At 39.9% G+C, this 15,094-nt stretch overlaps 1 protein-coding gene across 3 annotated transcripts in view; it reads left to right on the forward strand.

Annotated features, from left to right (window-relative positions):
* Positions 1 to 523: 523 nt before the first annotated feature.
* TRMT11 (tRNA methyltransferase 11 homolog) overlaps positions 524 to 15,094 on the forward strand; it is a 56,058-nt gene continuing 41,487 nt past the window's right edge. For 2 of the 3 annotated variants that reach the window (XM_038526728.1, XM_038526730.1), the window contains exons 1-7: positions 524 to 655; positions 7,192 to 7,257; positions 9,143 to 9,216; positions 12,746 to 12,827; positions 12,917 to 13,009; positions 13,255 to 13,389; positions 14,133 to 14,289. In XM_038526728.1, coding sequence (XP_038382656.1) covers positions 584 to 655; positions 7,192 to 7,257; positions 9,143 to 9,216; positions 12,746 to 12,827; positions 12,917 to 13,009; positions 13,255 to 13,389; positions 14,133 to 14,289 — 679 coding nt within the window. In that variant the 5' untranslated portion in view covers positions 524 to 583. Of the gene's footprint in view, positions 656 to 7,191; positions 7,258 to 9,142; positions 9,217 to 11,558; positions 11,624 to 12,745; positions 12,828 to 12,916; positions 13,010 to 13,254; positions 13,390 to 14,132; positions 14,290 to 15,094 lie in introns of those variants that run through there. The other variant, XM_038526729.1, reaches the window with a different exon arrangement.

Below are 15,094 nucleotides of genomic sequence, written 5' to 3' on the forward strand. Positions count from 1 at the left end.
AGGTCCTGAGCTTGGAGCGCTTAGAGCCTGCAGGGAGCAGGCCAACTTGCAGAGCGGCTCTGAAGAACCAACCTTTGAAGGTTCTTTTTTATTTTCATTTTTTTTTAAAGATTTTATTTATTTATTCATGAGAGAGAGAGAGAGAGAGAAAGGCAGAGGCCCAGGCAGAGGGAGAAGCAGGCTCCACGCAGGGAGCACGACGCGGGACTCGATCCCGTGACCCCGGGTCACGCCCTGGGCTGCAGGCTGCGCTGAACCGCTGAGCCCCCGGGCTGCCCCCGAAAGTTCCAGAGTGAGCGGGAAGCACGCTCCCGGTGCAGCCCCGGGAACCTGGCTCCCCGCAGGCGGCCCCAAGCCCTCGGGCCCTCACGCCAGCGGCTCCCCGGGCGCATCTCGAGCGGACAGCGCCGCCCCGGCTCGCAGCACCCGCGCCGCCCGGGGCCCCGCCCCCCGCCCCCCGCTCGGCTCCGGGCCCCGCCCCCCGCTCGTCCCAGCTTCCGCTTCCGGTCCCGGCCCCGCCCCCGCAGGGAGGGCGCTGTGCGGGGAGGGGGGAGACGTGCGCAGGCGCAGTGTGCGCGGTGCAATGGCGCTGCCGTGCCCGCTCAATAGGTATCTGCTGCTCCTGGCGCAAGAGCACCTGGAGTTCCGCCTGCCGGTGAGCGCGCGGCGCCCTCCCGCTGCAGCTCCTCGTCTGGAGAGGAATGCGGGGGGGGGGGGGGGAGGCTGCACGCAGCCTGAGCAAGCCGGCGTCCGGGAGGGGGGGGCTTGCCTCGGGGGCACCCGCGTCCCCGGGCCCTCGGTCCCCGGGAGGGTCCAGGCTGAGCGGAGGGTGCTGGAGAGCCGCGCCCAGAACGGGCTCCCGCGGCCTTGCCCGGCATCTCCATTCATTCCGCCCGCGCGCGGGGTGGGGTGCGGGGCGGCGGGGGAGGCCGCCGGGAGCGCCGTCCAGGTGGCAGGTCCAGGTGGCAGGTGTGCAGGCCCCGCGGAGGGGGAGGGTCGGGGGGGTCACAGGAGGGGGAGGCCGCCCGGAGCGCCGTCCAGGTGGCAGGTCTAGGTGGCAGGTGCGCAGGCCCCGCAGAGGGGGAGGGTCGGGGGTGGTCACAGGAGGGGGAGGCCGCCTTGAGCGCCGTCCAGGTGGCAGGTGCGCAGGCCCCGCGGAGGGGGATCGGGGGTGGCGGGCGTCACAGGACGGAGAAGGCCCCCCGCGAGCGCGGGGCGGCGTTCCAGGACGGAGAGGTCGGGAAGAGCGCTTTATTCCTCGAAGAAACATTTTCGGAGTACTTGGAACTGCGCGAGCCGGACGCGGGGATGTGCCGACGACAGAGACTTTCCTGTCTGTTCGGGCCGAGGTCTGAGCGCACGTGTGGACGGTTTAGGGACATTTGTGAGCGCGGTGACAGGCGCAGAGCACAGAAGGGAAGTCGGGCCGCCCGAGGGCGGGGGATGCTGGCCTTTGAGAGCGCTTGCAGGAACCCGTGACTTGAACAGTAAAGTACGGGTAGGACCTAGCCAGCCGAGGACATAAACAAGTAAATCGGAATTACGATTCATTACTGCTGGATTATGAAATACGTAGCTGAGGGTGACAGAGCGCAGGAGAGGTAGACAGGGGCCAGAAAACACAAAGCCTTGAGTAGTCTGGAGGGGAAGAGAAAAGTCATTTAGCTTGTAAGGGGAATTTGCTGAGAAGGTTTAAGCAAAGAAGATTTTTTCCTTAAAAATCACTGTGGCAGGGATCCCTGGGTGGCGCAGCGGTTTAGCGCCTGCCTTTGGCCCAGGGCGCGATCCTGGAGACCCGGGATCGAATCCCACGTCGGGCTCCCGGTGCATGGAGCCTGCTTCTCCCTCTGCCTGTGTCTCTGCCTCTCTCTCTCTCTCTCTATGTGACTATCATAAATTAAAAAAAAAAAAAAAATCACTGTGGCAGCGACAACGAGGGTAGAATTTGAGAGGACAGAGCCTGGAATCAGGGACCAGTTAGTAGCCCGTTGGAAGAGTCTTGTTCGTAGATTAAGGACTGAATTAGGGCCGGGTAAGGGGATGAGATCGACTGGGAAATTACTTAGGTGATGAGATCATCAGGACTGGATAATGGACCATGAGGGGGCCAGTCAAGGATGACTCCTGGGGTGATGTAAGAGCGCCTGCATTTTAAAATGTAGAGCACAGGCAGAGGAAAGATTTACAATTTGGTTATGCTCAATTTGACGTGTTGGCGTAATATCAAGTGGAGATGACGGGGTGGGGGCCAGTGAATATAGGAGCATGCACGGAGCACCATAGAGTGGTGTGGACTGGTCATATATGTTTGGGAGGCTTCTGCCTACGAACACTACGAGAGAAAGTGAAATTATTCAGAAAAAGCAGAGCGTCGAAAGAGTGATGGGCCAAACACAGGAGCTTGGTAGCATTGATGTGAGGGGAGATGAGAAGAGAGGAGGTCATGAAGAGGATAGGCAAGTGTCCGAATAGAAGGACTTTGAGGGCATGGAAATCAGGAGGGTAAAGTTTTAGAAATTTTGCTAAAGCTGTTGCATAGACTTTTGCGGTGGGGTGGTAAGCTAGATTGCTTGGTTTAATGGTCACTGGAAAACGAGGAAGAGGAGATAGACTGTTCTTAACTAGAACATAAGAAGGGAAAGTAAGAGATTGGTTAATGGAGGGAGGGCTAGGGTCAAGCAAAGTTTACAGGCTGACGAGAAGGGGAGAATGATATAAAGGCACAGTGGGAGGTGTTGGTCTCCCCTAGAAGGGGACAGTGGGCAAAGGAGAGTTAGGTTGGATGTGGGGTAGCTTTCTAAGTAATGGGCGAGTCAAGGTTGTTTCTTGAGAGAGCAAAATATCAGGGACCAAGCAGTTGAGTGGAGAAATTGGGAAAAATGGTTAAATTTGAAATAGTCATTGAGAGCAAAAAAGGGAGCTGCAAGTTAAAAATTGAGAACACGGGTTATTAGAGCGATGCTGGAAACCCAGCTGAGGGTGATGATCACGTATTTGTAATTGTGCCGAGATTCTCCCAATTTTTTCAGTGATGCTCAACTCACTGGCCTTAGAAGTCCTGAAGGAAGACTGTGTGGCATTGATTCAGGATTGATGTTTTGCTCGGCAGGTGATTTGGCAAGATGGGGGGTGTAAGGGCTTAGGGTTTCATGGAGGAAGTAATATTTTAATAGATCTTAATTGATAAAGAGTTGTTGTGTGGGCAAAGAGGACCGGAGAGCCCACTTCAGTGAGAAACAAAAGCAAGTGTAAAGGCATGATGGGAGTTGATGATGGTGGTTTGGGATGTGAGGTGTGTGGGGAGTGATGTTGAAGTAATGGGCAATGAGGCCAGCAAGGTGGGCAGGATCCAGAGTTTGGAATGTTTTGAAACCATTGCAAGGAACGTGGATTTTATTTTAGTTTTAAAGGGGAGCCATTGACTCTTTTTAAGCCTGGAAATGACTTTTTTTTTTTTTTTCTTTTTGAACCAGTAAGTGACTAGTCATCATTTGTATTTTAGAGGGAGAATTCTGGAGTAGAGAAAGTATATCGCTTAGAGGATACTGGAGTGGAAAAGGAGGCCAAGGAGGATGTGTGCCTGTAGTCGGGCAGCGCAGTGCGAGCTGAGTGGTTAGGCTGCAGCCTTCAGAATAGCATCCCTGGTACTTGGACATTTTACCTGTTTCTTTTTCTTAAATTATTTTTAGTCAGTGTCTTGCGCTGGTGCCACTTTAGTCTCCCAAAAAGCCCAGTTCTCTTTTTTTTTTTTTTTTAATTTTTATTTATTTATGATAGTCACACAGAGAGAGAGAGAGAGGCAGAGACCCAGGCAGAGGGAGAAGCAGGCTCCATGCACCAGGAGCCCGACGTGGGACTCGATCCCGGGTCCCCAGGACCGCGCCCTGGGCCAAAGGCAGGCGCCAAACTGCTGCCCACCCAGGGATCTCCAGCTCAGTTCTCTTTTGCATCCTCATTGTGCAAAGGCTGCAACTTCTTAGTCTGGCATTAGCCCGCCGTTGCATGCTTCTTTTCTCCGTCTCCCCACACCTTCCCACTTCCTACCTCAATGCAGCCAAAAGTGAGTCCCCCCCTCATTCCCTGGATTTCATGCTTTGGCCTGTGCTGCCTTTTGTCTAGTTGGGTTTTCCCTATTGCAGTCTTCAAAATCTATTGATTTTGCATAGTCAGCATGCACTGAGATTTACCCCCATATTCATTTTATTTTAGGTTTATTTTTTTATTCTTTTTTCAAGTCTGCAGTTTCTTTTTAAATAGGCTTTTATTCTTTGTCAAAATTCTTAATTATGTCTTTTATCCCCTTCAGTATAGAAAGCATAGTTATGTTAAGTATGACAAAGTGTCGAAAGCGTACATACATACATACATACATACTCACTATGATAAAAGAAGTCCTGTGGGTCTGTTGCTTTTATGTGTTGTTTCTCTTGGTTCTTTTTCATATGTGTGCTGGCTTATTTTTTTAAAATACATCCTAGATGTATTTGTAAAGTTAATTGAAATAACATGAGGCTCAGAATGATGTAAACCCTCTTGAAGATAGGAGCATTAACAGTCTAGCATGACTTTAACTTATTTTCAGGTATTAAGTTTTGGTTCTGTTCTAATTCACACATGTTCCTCTGGTGTGTAGCTTTTGAGGATCCCAGTCCAAACTGGGTGGTTTATCAAGCTGCCTTTCTTCTCCATGGATGGCCCAGTATTTTTGTGCCTAGCTTCATTAGGCTGTCCAAAGGATCATCCAGGCTCACAGCTGCCTTTGGAATTGGTAGATGCCCCAGGAAGCAAGTGGCTGCACCTTGGGATTTCTGCCTTCTGAAGTTTGGTTTGCTAACTCTTGTCATCGCTCCACGCCTTCAAGCAGATGCCAGGTTCTCCTAGTTCTCAGCAGAAGGGCTGAATCTGAAGCCTAGTTTGCGGTTGGTAGAAGTGGAAATCTTCTTCCATCTGTGCAGATTCTCTCTGTATTCCAGGGCATAAGTCCGTTTCTATGAAAACTTTTCTTCTAAAACTGAAGTCATCTCTTCTCCCTTGAACAGTAGTGTTAAACCTTTTTGCTTTTACTTCTTTAAGAGCACTCACCATTTTACACCTCACATTTGTTACTAGGTTGAATGTATTGTTCTATTAGACTGTAACCTCCCTGAAGATAAGTATGTATTTATCTTTACATAGTTCAGTGGTTTATACATATTAGTTTTATAGTAACTATTGAGTGAGAGGATTCCTTTGGGGAAGACCATCAAAAGCAGAGTCTACACTTTTGAGTCCATCTACTGTATTAGAACTGCTAAGCAGCAAAACTTATGAGTAGCTGCCTTTATGATTTAAAATGAGAGATTAGGAATATAAGTGTGGTCCTGTTTTACCCTTGTAGAATTAATCAGGGCCAGTTGTAGTTGGTGCCTGCCTTACCCCACTAGAGTTCAGACACCTGGGTTTTATTGCTGGCTAAAAAAATGGATGAAAAAGTGAGTGGCTAAAAGAACTGAAAAGCTCACGTAAGTTGATGCATGAGGCATGCCCCAGATCATGCCGTATTCTTATATCCAGTATAAATGTTCCAGTATAAATGTTCCTAATGTAGAAAGATTCTCAACCAGAGAATGAAACCAGAAAGTGAAGTTGCTATAAGAGTAAAGATTTTGTGTTTTGCTTTTTCCAAGTAGATTGATGGAGTAGTATAATACAAGTTTTGCTTATAAGTTTGGGTAGTGGAGCTAATGCTATGCCATAAAACTTCAATAATCCTTCACTTTTTTTTTTTTTTTAGACTCATAGAGACTTTGGGTTTTTTGGCCTCTTACTAGTTTTTAACAAGGTATCACAGGAGCAGCATTTTTGATGTTTTAAATGTAAAGCTGATTTCCTACTATGTGTTAGTGTAGAATGAACATTAATCATTCTAGACCAAAGTAACTTCATCTATAACTTAATGTTTCTCTTAAAAAAAAAAAAAAAAAACTCCTGTCAGTCTTGCTTGATTTCTTGAGCCATTGGACCTCAAGGTCATCATCACCTTGAGTCCTTTACTAACACCCTAGGTTCTGTGCTCCTGTTGTCACAGACTTCCTTACTTGATGAGGCAGCTAATGATTCCTATTTTACAGATGAGAGAAGTGGCTTGGCTTGTGTAGAAAACAAACAAACATACATATGGCCACTATTTGGAAGAGGTGAAAATAAAATTGTGGTTCGTCAGACTCTCAAGTCCAGTGATACCTCCTGTTTAATGTGTGTCACTCATGTTGCAAAATGACTTTTGGGTTACCTTCAGTAATTTACTGGTAGACTATGCAAGTTCTTGGTCTGTCCATATAATTCAACTGAATTTAGCCCTGTGTAAGTCCAGGGATTAAAAAAAATATATATATATATATGCATATATACACACACACACACACACACGCACGCACGCACACGCATATGCATACACCCTCATTATGAGTTGGGTGTTAAAGTCTCCTTTTCCTAGTTGGGATAAAAGAGGATTGTAGGCCCCCAGAAGAGGGGACAGACATATTTCTAATGGGATTACCTCCTTCGTAAGATTTACAGAGAGGAGTGGGGTTCTACTTGCTTTATGTTATTTGAGGAGACACAATTTGTTAGCGGTATATATTGTAAAATTTGCATAGTCATTTTGTATTTATCAGTACAAAGTGATTGCTTCAGAGAATATAATACTATCTGAACAGATTTCAACTTTGCATTCCTGATGTTTTTAAAGTAGCTACAGCTATTCTCTTTCTAGTTCTATAACTTTATCCAGAAAGAACTTAACTTGCTGTTAAGGGGGTTAACTTGCTGTAACTTTTCTTTAGTGAATCCACAGTGATGCTTCCTGGTTAATCCCTTATTTTTTGTCTGAACGTCCTCAACTTACCTGTCTAATAATTCATCTTATTTTTATTGATCAGTGTTGGATTACTAATCTGTAGTGTTTGTCATCCAGTTTTTTCCATTTTCTGAGCAAGGCTTTTGGCAATCTTGTGTAAAATTTCTCAGAAATTACTGTGTTTGTGACTGTAAAATTTTTTCAGAACCCAGAGTTTGTAGTTTATCTGGTGTTGAAATTTAAATGCCTTGGGTAGGTACTCTTAAAAAAATCTTATTGTACCTATATCTGTTAATAGTCTTTGAGTTCCCTCTGTTAAAATATGTTTTTTTTCTATAATATTTTTAATATAGGAAATAAAGTCTTTGCTGTCACTTTTTGGAGGTCAGTTCATCAGTAGTCAGGAAACTTATGGAAAGGTAAGTTGAATTTATATTTTTCATTAGATCATGTGCATTATGTTTACAAATAAAACCTTGAGTTTGAAGAGAAGAACTACAAATCTTAAATTTATATTTGTACAGTTATTTGTTTCTTTCTAGGGGCAATTAATAAAAGATATTTTTGGGAAAAAGTTGTGGTTTTGGAAAGTCATTTAAATTTATTTCCAGTATTCATTTAGTTTACTCGTTTTGAATTTTTAATTCAACACTTAAACCATAATTGGTATCTGTCCCTTAATTGAAAAAAAGGGCTGTTTCCCCTTGATGAGGTATGATTAGCATTAGAATTCAGAATTTAGTGGAATTTCAGACTTATAGTGGGAATTATTTAAACATTTAAAATTGTGTATTATAAGATTATAAATTTATGAGCTTTGTATTTTGTTTTTGATAGTTTATCTGTGTATTAGAGAAGCTTGGAAAATAGAAAAAGAAAAAATCATAATTCTTCCTTTACATGACTTACAATCTGAGGGTACTACCTGCAATTTTTTTTCATATACTTTTTTTCCTTTAGTTCTAATACTACTTATGAACTTTTGTAGTCTCTTTTTCACTTGATAGTATTAATATAGGCACATGTTGCTACATAACCTTCATCACTAACAGGATTGTGTAATACTTTCTATTGATTAGCTCTACCATTATTTATCTAATGATTTCATTCAGATTGCTTTTAAATTTTTCTAATAAAAATAATACTGAGATAGCCATCTTTTTTGTTTGGATTATTTTGAATTTTTCTGTAGAATAGTATAAACATTGGAAGAAGAAAGACTGGGTGTGACAGGGAGGATTTCTTTCAGAAGATGAGACAACTTAGTTGAAAGTCCGCTAAGGTTGGACTCCTGGTTGACTTTAAGTACTGTGGGAGGAGGAAGGGGGTAGAGTATAGACATAATTGGGTGAGGATGGCAAACTGAGGTCAGGGTTCTGCTTTTTCCATATTCTGGCAAGGGGTTGTCTGGGTGGGGATGAAAAGTGCCTGTAATCAGGGTGCCCGGGTGGCTCAGTCGATTAAGTGACCAACTCTTGATTTCAGCTTAGGTCATAATCTCAGGGTCTGTGCTCAGCGTGGAGCTTGCATAAGTGTCTGTCCCCCCACCCACTCCCTACACCCACGTGTGTGCACATGTACGCATGAGTACTCTCTCTGTAAAAATAAAATACAAAACCTTTTTTTTTTTTTAAAAAAAGTGCCTGTAATCTTGATGGTTGAGACAGAGGATTGGTAATCACCCTTGATGCACCTGAAACTTTTTTCCTTAGGTAATGATAATTTAATAATATATCCTATGATTTTCAATCATAGATACTTCAATCATAGATACTTCAAAGAGTTCCTTTTCTACCCCTTCAGGTGGCCACAACTACTTAAAAAAGAGGGATCATTCAAAGTAATAGAGTACTTAGAAGTTAAAAATAAAATAGCTGTATTATAAGGAATAATGAACAATAATAGAAAAATCTGAGATTATACTTTGGTTAATTATTGATTAATTAAATTTTTGTTATAAATTAAAAAAACAAATCAAATGAACTTTGATTATTTTGGTCAAAATACATAAGCGAGTAAATAGAAAATTGATCTGCAGTTTAATCTTATATTTGCTGATATTTGCATTTATGGTCATTTATAAAAGTTTTTCTGATGTTGTACTATATTATCCTAGCAGGTTACCCATTAAAATAATTTACATTTTTACTACTGGAGCAATTTTTATTTTGGTTAGAGTCAGATCAGGTGTTTTTACAGAAAAGTAGCAACTAGGAATCTCTCCTTACTGACTCCTTGACTCCTTGGCACACAAGGCCATGAAAGCAATTACAAGTAAGTTGTATGTTGTTATTTTTTTTTCAGTCTCCATTTTGGATTCTTAGCATTCCCTCTGAAGATATTGCCAGAAACTTAATGAAACGGACAGTGTGTGCCAAGTAAGAGAGACTTAAAGTGTTTTCCTACAGATTGTACACATTACTTCTACTTCTCTGTGCCTTTTGCTATGTTGATAGAGGATAGAAGGGGTTGTTGTGGGGAGCTCCCTTTAGCTTGCAGATACCCGAATTTGCCACTGGGTGGTGGTGGAAGAATAGGGAGTTCTCTGCTGAAACGGGGAGGGAATTTTCCTGGTGAAATGCATCAACACTTGTTTTGGGTAATGTTAAAAAACTTCTATATTAGGCAGGAATATGATACAAGATGTAAATGCTTCATTTACATAGGATAAATGCCACATTTAGTTATAACCAAAGTACTGAAAATCGAACAATGTTTTTCTTAGAGATGGCTTTTAGTTGGGTGAGCAGATTGAAGTGTGAAATGACAAAAAGTAGGGACTGCCATGAAGTACGTTTTGCTGTTTTATTTGTTAGCGGAATCCCAACTAGCATATCTTGTGTAGATTACTATAATGATGTTGCTCATAGTGTGTCCTACCTGTTTTTTAGATACTATCTTTGGTGTCTGATCTTTTTTCCTTTTTTACCTTCCTTGTTTCTTTCCTTCATTCTTCCTTCTTTCCTTCCTTCATCTTTTAAATTGAAACTTGCTAATGAGTCTTATTTATTCAGTAAAAATGACTAGCAAACAGAAACAACTAAAAACCCACATATTTTGAATAATTATTACTTTTGGTTAGCATATTAAAATTTATAGCTCTAAGAGTTTGATTTTAGCAGATAAGGCTTATTATAAAAATAGCTTTTTGGTTTAAAATAGCTACTTGAGCTCATATCTTCTGCATTTCCTTAATGGTGCAACTAATAACTATGTAATGATTGTATATTATTATATAATAGTTTCCTTGATTACTTTTTATTATCTGTATATTTTGAATAGCTTAGGTTGGGTATACCCTCAGTGATAGGTAAGTAAGGGTTGTATTACTGTAGACATCTTCTGTCTATAAACTTAATAGAAAGCAAAGGAGGAGTTCCTTTTCAAATGATAAAATTCACAATCCTAATTGTAGCATTAATTGTTCTGGAAGTATGGGATGCCTGGATGGCTCAGCGGTTGAGCGTCTGCCTTCGGCTCAGGGTGTGATCCTGGAGACCTGGGATCAAGTCCCATGTTAGGCTCCCTGCATGGAGCCTGCTTCTCCTTCTGCCTGTGTCTCTGCTTCTCCCTCTGTGTCTCTCGTGAATAAATAAATAAAATCTTTTTAAAAAAATTGTTCTGGAAATAAAAGACTATTATAAGCATGAATTGAAAATTATTATTTTTTAATCTATTTATTCATGAGAGAGAGAGAGAGAGAGAGGCAGAGACACAGGCAGAGGGAGAAGCAGGCTCCATGCAGGGAGCCCGACGTGGGACTTGATCCCGGGTCTCCAGGATCAGGCCCTAGACTGAAGGCAGCACTAAACCACTGGGCCACCAGGGCTGCCCATGAATTGAAAATTAAATTCAAAAAAATTTTTTGTGATACCCTAGGGATTAATAGTTAATTTTGTTTTGTTGATTTATTTTTAACATGGAATATTTTCAGGATGCCACAAATAGAATGAAAAATGTAATAGACACCTAGGTATCTACCTTATTAGATCTCAACATTTTGAAATATTTGATACAGCTTCCTAAAAAAAAAAAAAAGAAAAAAAAAAGTGGTTTACAAAAACCATTGACTCTGTGCACCTTTCCCAATTCCATTCCCCTCCTTCCCTCAAAGGATAGTTTCCTAAGGAATTTTTGTCAGAAAGATTTCATTACTACTTCCATAATCATTAAAATATATTAGTTAATATCCATGCTTCTTTGTATAGCACCTGTGAGAAATGTTGCAGCTTATATAAGCTTTACAATCTCTAAATTATGGATTAAAATAGTTCAGTCACATATATATGAAAACTGTTTACTCTGAAAATCTAAATCATAGAAGGTATTATACATTAGTGTTCGATTATAGCTGAAGCTTTTCATGTTATATACCTAATCTTTATTATGACCATTTAAAATAGAAATTTATGAATATATAAGTTCTTTCTGAAAAAGAAGACATGGAATCATAGTTCATTGATTCTAGGTTATCATTACAAGCACTAGTTCCTACATCATTAGGGTTAATTATGATCTGTGAAATTCGGTTTTACCCTGAATGGCCTGGTCTGGGATTGTTTTTTTTTTTTTTTTTTTTTTTTTTTTTTAAATTTTTGAGAAGCAGTGTATTATAGTGCATGTAGTCATGTGTGGAGTCTGGAGTCTGATGGATTGGAATCCTAGCTTTATTAATTGCTATATGACCTGAAATAGTCATTTTAATCTCTTTGTGCCTCAGTTTCCTCTTTGGTTCAGTGGGTGAAGATACTGGCAGCTACCGCGTAGGGCTCCTATGAGGAACAAGTGAGTCCATATTAAATGGCCTTAGAACAGTCCCTTGTACTTTGAGTTTGAGTTACATTCCGTGTTAGCTTTTATTATTTTTTACCATTTTTGTTTTTCAAGGTTTTCCCTTTTCAGAGGTTGAGTCACCTCTGCTTTCCCTCAGTTGATGCTTCCAGGCATCCTCTCCCTGAAGTTTCACGAAGGCAATGAACTTTGTTTTGTTGTGTCCTAGTGCCTAGAACAATTCCTGGTATATAGTGATCCTTAATAAGTATTTGTTGAATAAATGAATTGATCAAGCTTATTATTTTTAAACATTAAGAAAAAGTCCTGAATACATGGAATTTGGGGACATCTATTTTGAATAATTGTGTTTGCTGCTTTTTACTTTTTGTATGTTTCTATAGGTGAGGTCACCCCTTTAGTGATGCCTAAGTAAAAGTAGAATTATTGTAGAGGTCCTTTTTCTATAAATTTAGTAGAGAGGAAAGAAGAGTTTGTTTTCAAAGGATAATATTCTCAATCCTAATGGCAGCATTATTTACATTTATAAAGTAGTTTGAATTAGGTCCACAAAACTATGCTACTATCTAGATTTGAGGTCCATTACAATGAATTCTTATTTATAATATTTGTAATGAAATTTTTTCTCGTGACTGTTTAAGTGTTCCTTGAAATTGGTGGAAGCTTGAGGATTTTTTTATAGTAAGAATTCTCTTTTTGTAATAGTTAGAAAAATAAAAGTTACTAAATGTTAATAAGTAATTGCTGAATATTGTAACATTTTTAACTGCTCATTTTTGTTTTGTGGAGAAGACATTGGGAAAAATTGGATTTGCTGCAGCTTTTCACCTGTTTTAGTGAAATAAATGATGTTCCTGCATCATTTGTATTCTAGTATAAAAATATAATGAAAACTTGGAAAAATCTTGAGTTAAATTTCCTTTCTTTGTAAAGTTAAACTTCTTTGTGTGGTTTGGACTTATGTTTATTTTTAGGACACATTTCTCATTTATAGCTTAGAAAATGCAATAATTGTATTAAGGGAACAAACATAAAAAAGTAGGGAAGTAATTGTTAAATATTATTGTTAAACTGATTTTTTGTTACTGAGGTTAGTACTAATCATTTATTTCCTAGGTCCATATTTGAATTATGGGGTCATGGAAAATCTCCAGAGGAGCTATATAGTTCTCTTAAAAACTACCCTGTGGAGAAGATGGTGCGTAGTGAAATGTATTTTTATATAGGTATATCTACAGATACTGTAGAATTACTAAGCTTAAAAGAATTCATTTGCTTTTATTTTAGGTTCCATTTCTACATTCAGATTCTACATATAAAATAAAGATTCACACATTTAATAAAACATTGACACAAGAAGAAAAAGTCAAACGAATAGATGTAAGTGAATTTAGCAAAAATGAAAAAAAAACCTGTGAGAGTAATGTGGTCTGATTGCTGTTGATACGTAATAATTTCTCAGTTCTGGATAAGTGCTTATTTTGTAGCATATTGTGTGTTAAATAATTTTCATGTTTTGTCTTAATTTAATGCTGATACCAAACTTACAAGATAGGTATTATTATATAAGCACTGTTTTTCCTTTAAAATTCTCATGGGACATGAGAATCACTCTTTTTTTTCAGGCTCTTGAGTTTCTGCCATTTGAAGGGAAAGTGAATTTAAAGAAGCCACAGCATATATTCTCTGTACTGGAGGATTATGGTTTGGACCCAAACTGCATCCCTGAGAACCCACATAATATTTATTTTGGTAGATGGGTAAGCAAGTATTCTTTTTACCTGTTTCAGATTGTTTCTTTAAAAGCTTAATAGTAGGCCTTTGTGTAGTACTTTATAGGTAAAATTTTAAAGCAATTGAAGACTCAGAACTACTGTATGACTTAAAATCAGTGGAAAATATGTGGTTATATGTTGTGTTTTGTTTATTTTTCTGGAGATTCCTGAGAAGCGCAAGAGGCTTTTTAGATATAGGGCCTAGGTAAGGGGTAATACACCAGGAAAAAATAACATAAGACTTGCCAGAACGTCTGGATTGATTTTTAAGCAGAGAAAAGGCAGGGTGCACTCTGGTAGTAAGGGATCTTATTTGTGGGGTTTTCGAATCTTAAGTTCACATTCTGAAAAGAAATAAAATTACTGCAAAGCAGTCCTGCTCACTTCCCTAGGGTAATGGAAGCTGGGGTTTATGTTACAGAATATTGTTTTTAGGAGAAAAAAAGAGGTGGATAAAGTTTACTTACCACCAACCCCTGGAATTATTGCATTCAAGTTCAATTCAAATTTAGTTTGAAATTGAATTTGTTACAGTAAATTGCAACACACTAAAAAAAATACAAGGTATTTGTCCATAATTACCACAATCACATTTTTTAAAGGAACAAGTGTAGAGCAATGGTAAGTGGAAAGGAGTTTTTATCATTGAGATACTGTGGTTTTATTGTGAATGGTTATCTTAAATCTGTTTTATGTTGTTAAACTAATTTGAAGAATCTCTGATCTAGATTGCAGATGGACAGAGAGAGCTTATTGAGTCATACAGTGTCAAAAAGAGACACTTTATTGGAAATACAAGCATGGATGCTGGTTTATCATTTATCATGGCCAACCATGGAAAAGTGAAGGAAAATGATATTGTCTTTGATCCATTTGTTGGAACAGGTATTTTTATTTAACCGTCAAACTAGTGCATACATGTTGCTTGTTTATGTTAGTCAAGGTTATAGTAATGTTTTTGCTAAAAGATTAGTAAATTTGGACAGAATAATCTTAATTATCATGTGATAGTGGCTAAGAGACAACCACATATTTGTCTATGATAATAACCCAGTATGCAACATTTTTGCCACTTCAAGGATGGTATGATTTTAATTTTGTGGGCTGCTTCTCCAAGTAAACCACTAGGTGGAGGGGCATACCATGCATCGCAATACTGTGCACTGCGGAAATGTTGTAAAGCTGTACAGTTTATTTAAATAGGAGAACTTTTGGGTGGAAAAAGACTTGAGTAACAAGATTAAAAAATATATGTTCATCATTTAACATTGATAAGCATATACTTACATGGAAAAAAATGGTAATGTGTCTTATATTTGATTTGGATTATAGAGCTTTCTAAGTGTGAAAATAAGGAAAGTGCCTTAATTATCAACAGCTAGAGCCTGGCTGCTGAGGCTGTGGTCTGGCCTCTGTACACACTTGATTGGATGGCCTTGTAATTGACTTTGTGTAAGAAGTCCTAAAATTCCAAGTTTGCCTCCTCTGATTCCATGAATACTACATTTTCCCACTTTACCCCATTTTTGCTGGATCTTACTCATACCTAGGGAGCACTCATATTTATGTTTGTCTGGCTAGATTCATTGTGATTCAGATTGTGACAGAACAAATTATGTTTGTGGTTGGCGTTTCTCCCTGTAGCCGTCTTTCCCCATCAGAAACTTGGGAAGCAGTGTTGATGCAATAG

The sequence above is a fragment of the Canis lupus genome, chromosome 1 (assembly GCF_011100685.1).
Source record: "Canis lupus familiaris isolate Mischka breed German Shepherd chromosome 1, alternate assembly UU_Cfam_GSD_1.0, whole genome shotgun sequence".
NCBI lineage: Eukaryota > Metazoa > Chordata > Mammalia > Carnivora > Canidae > Canis > Canis lupus.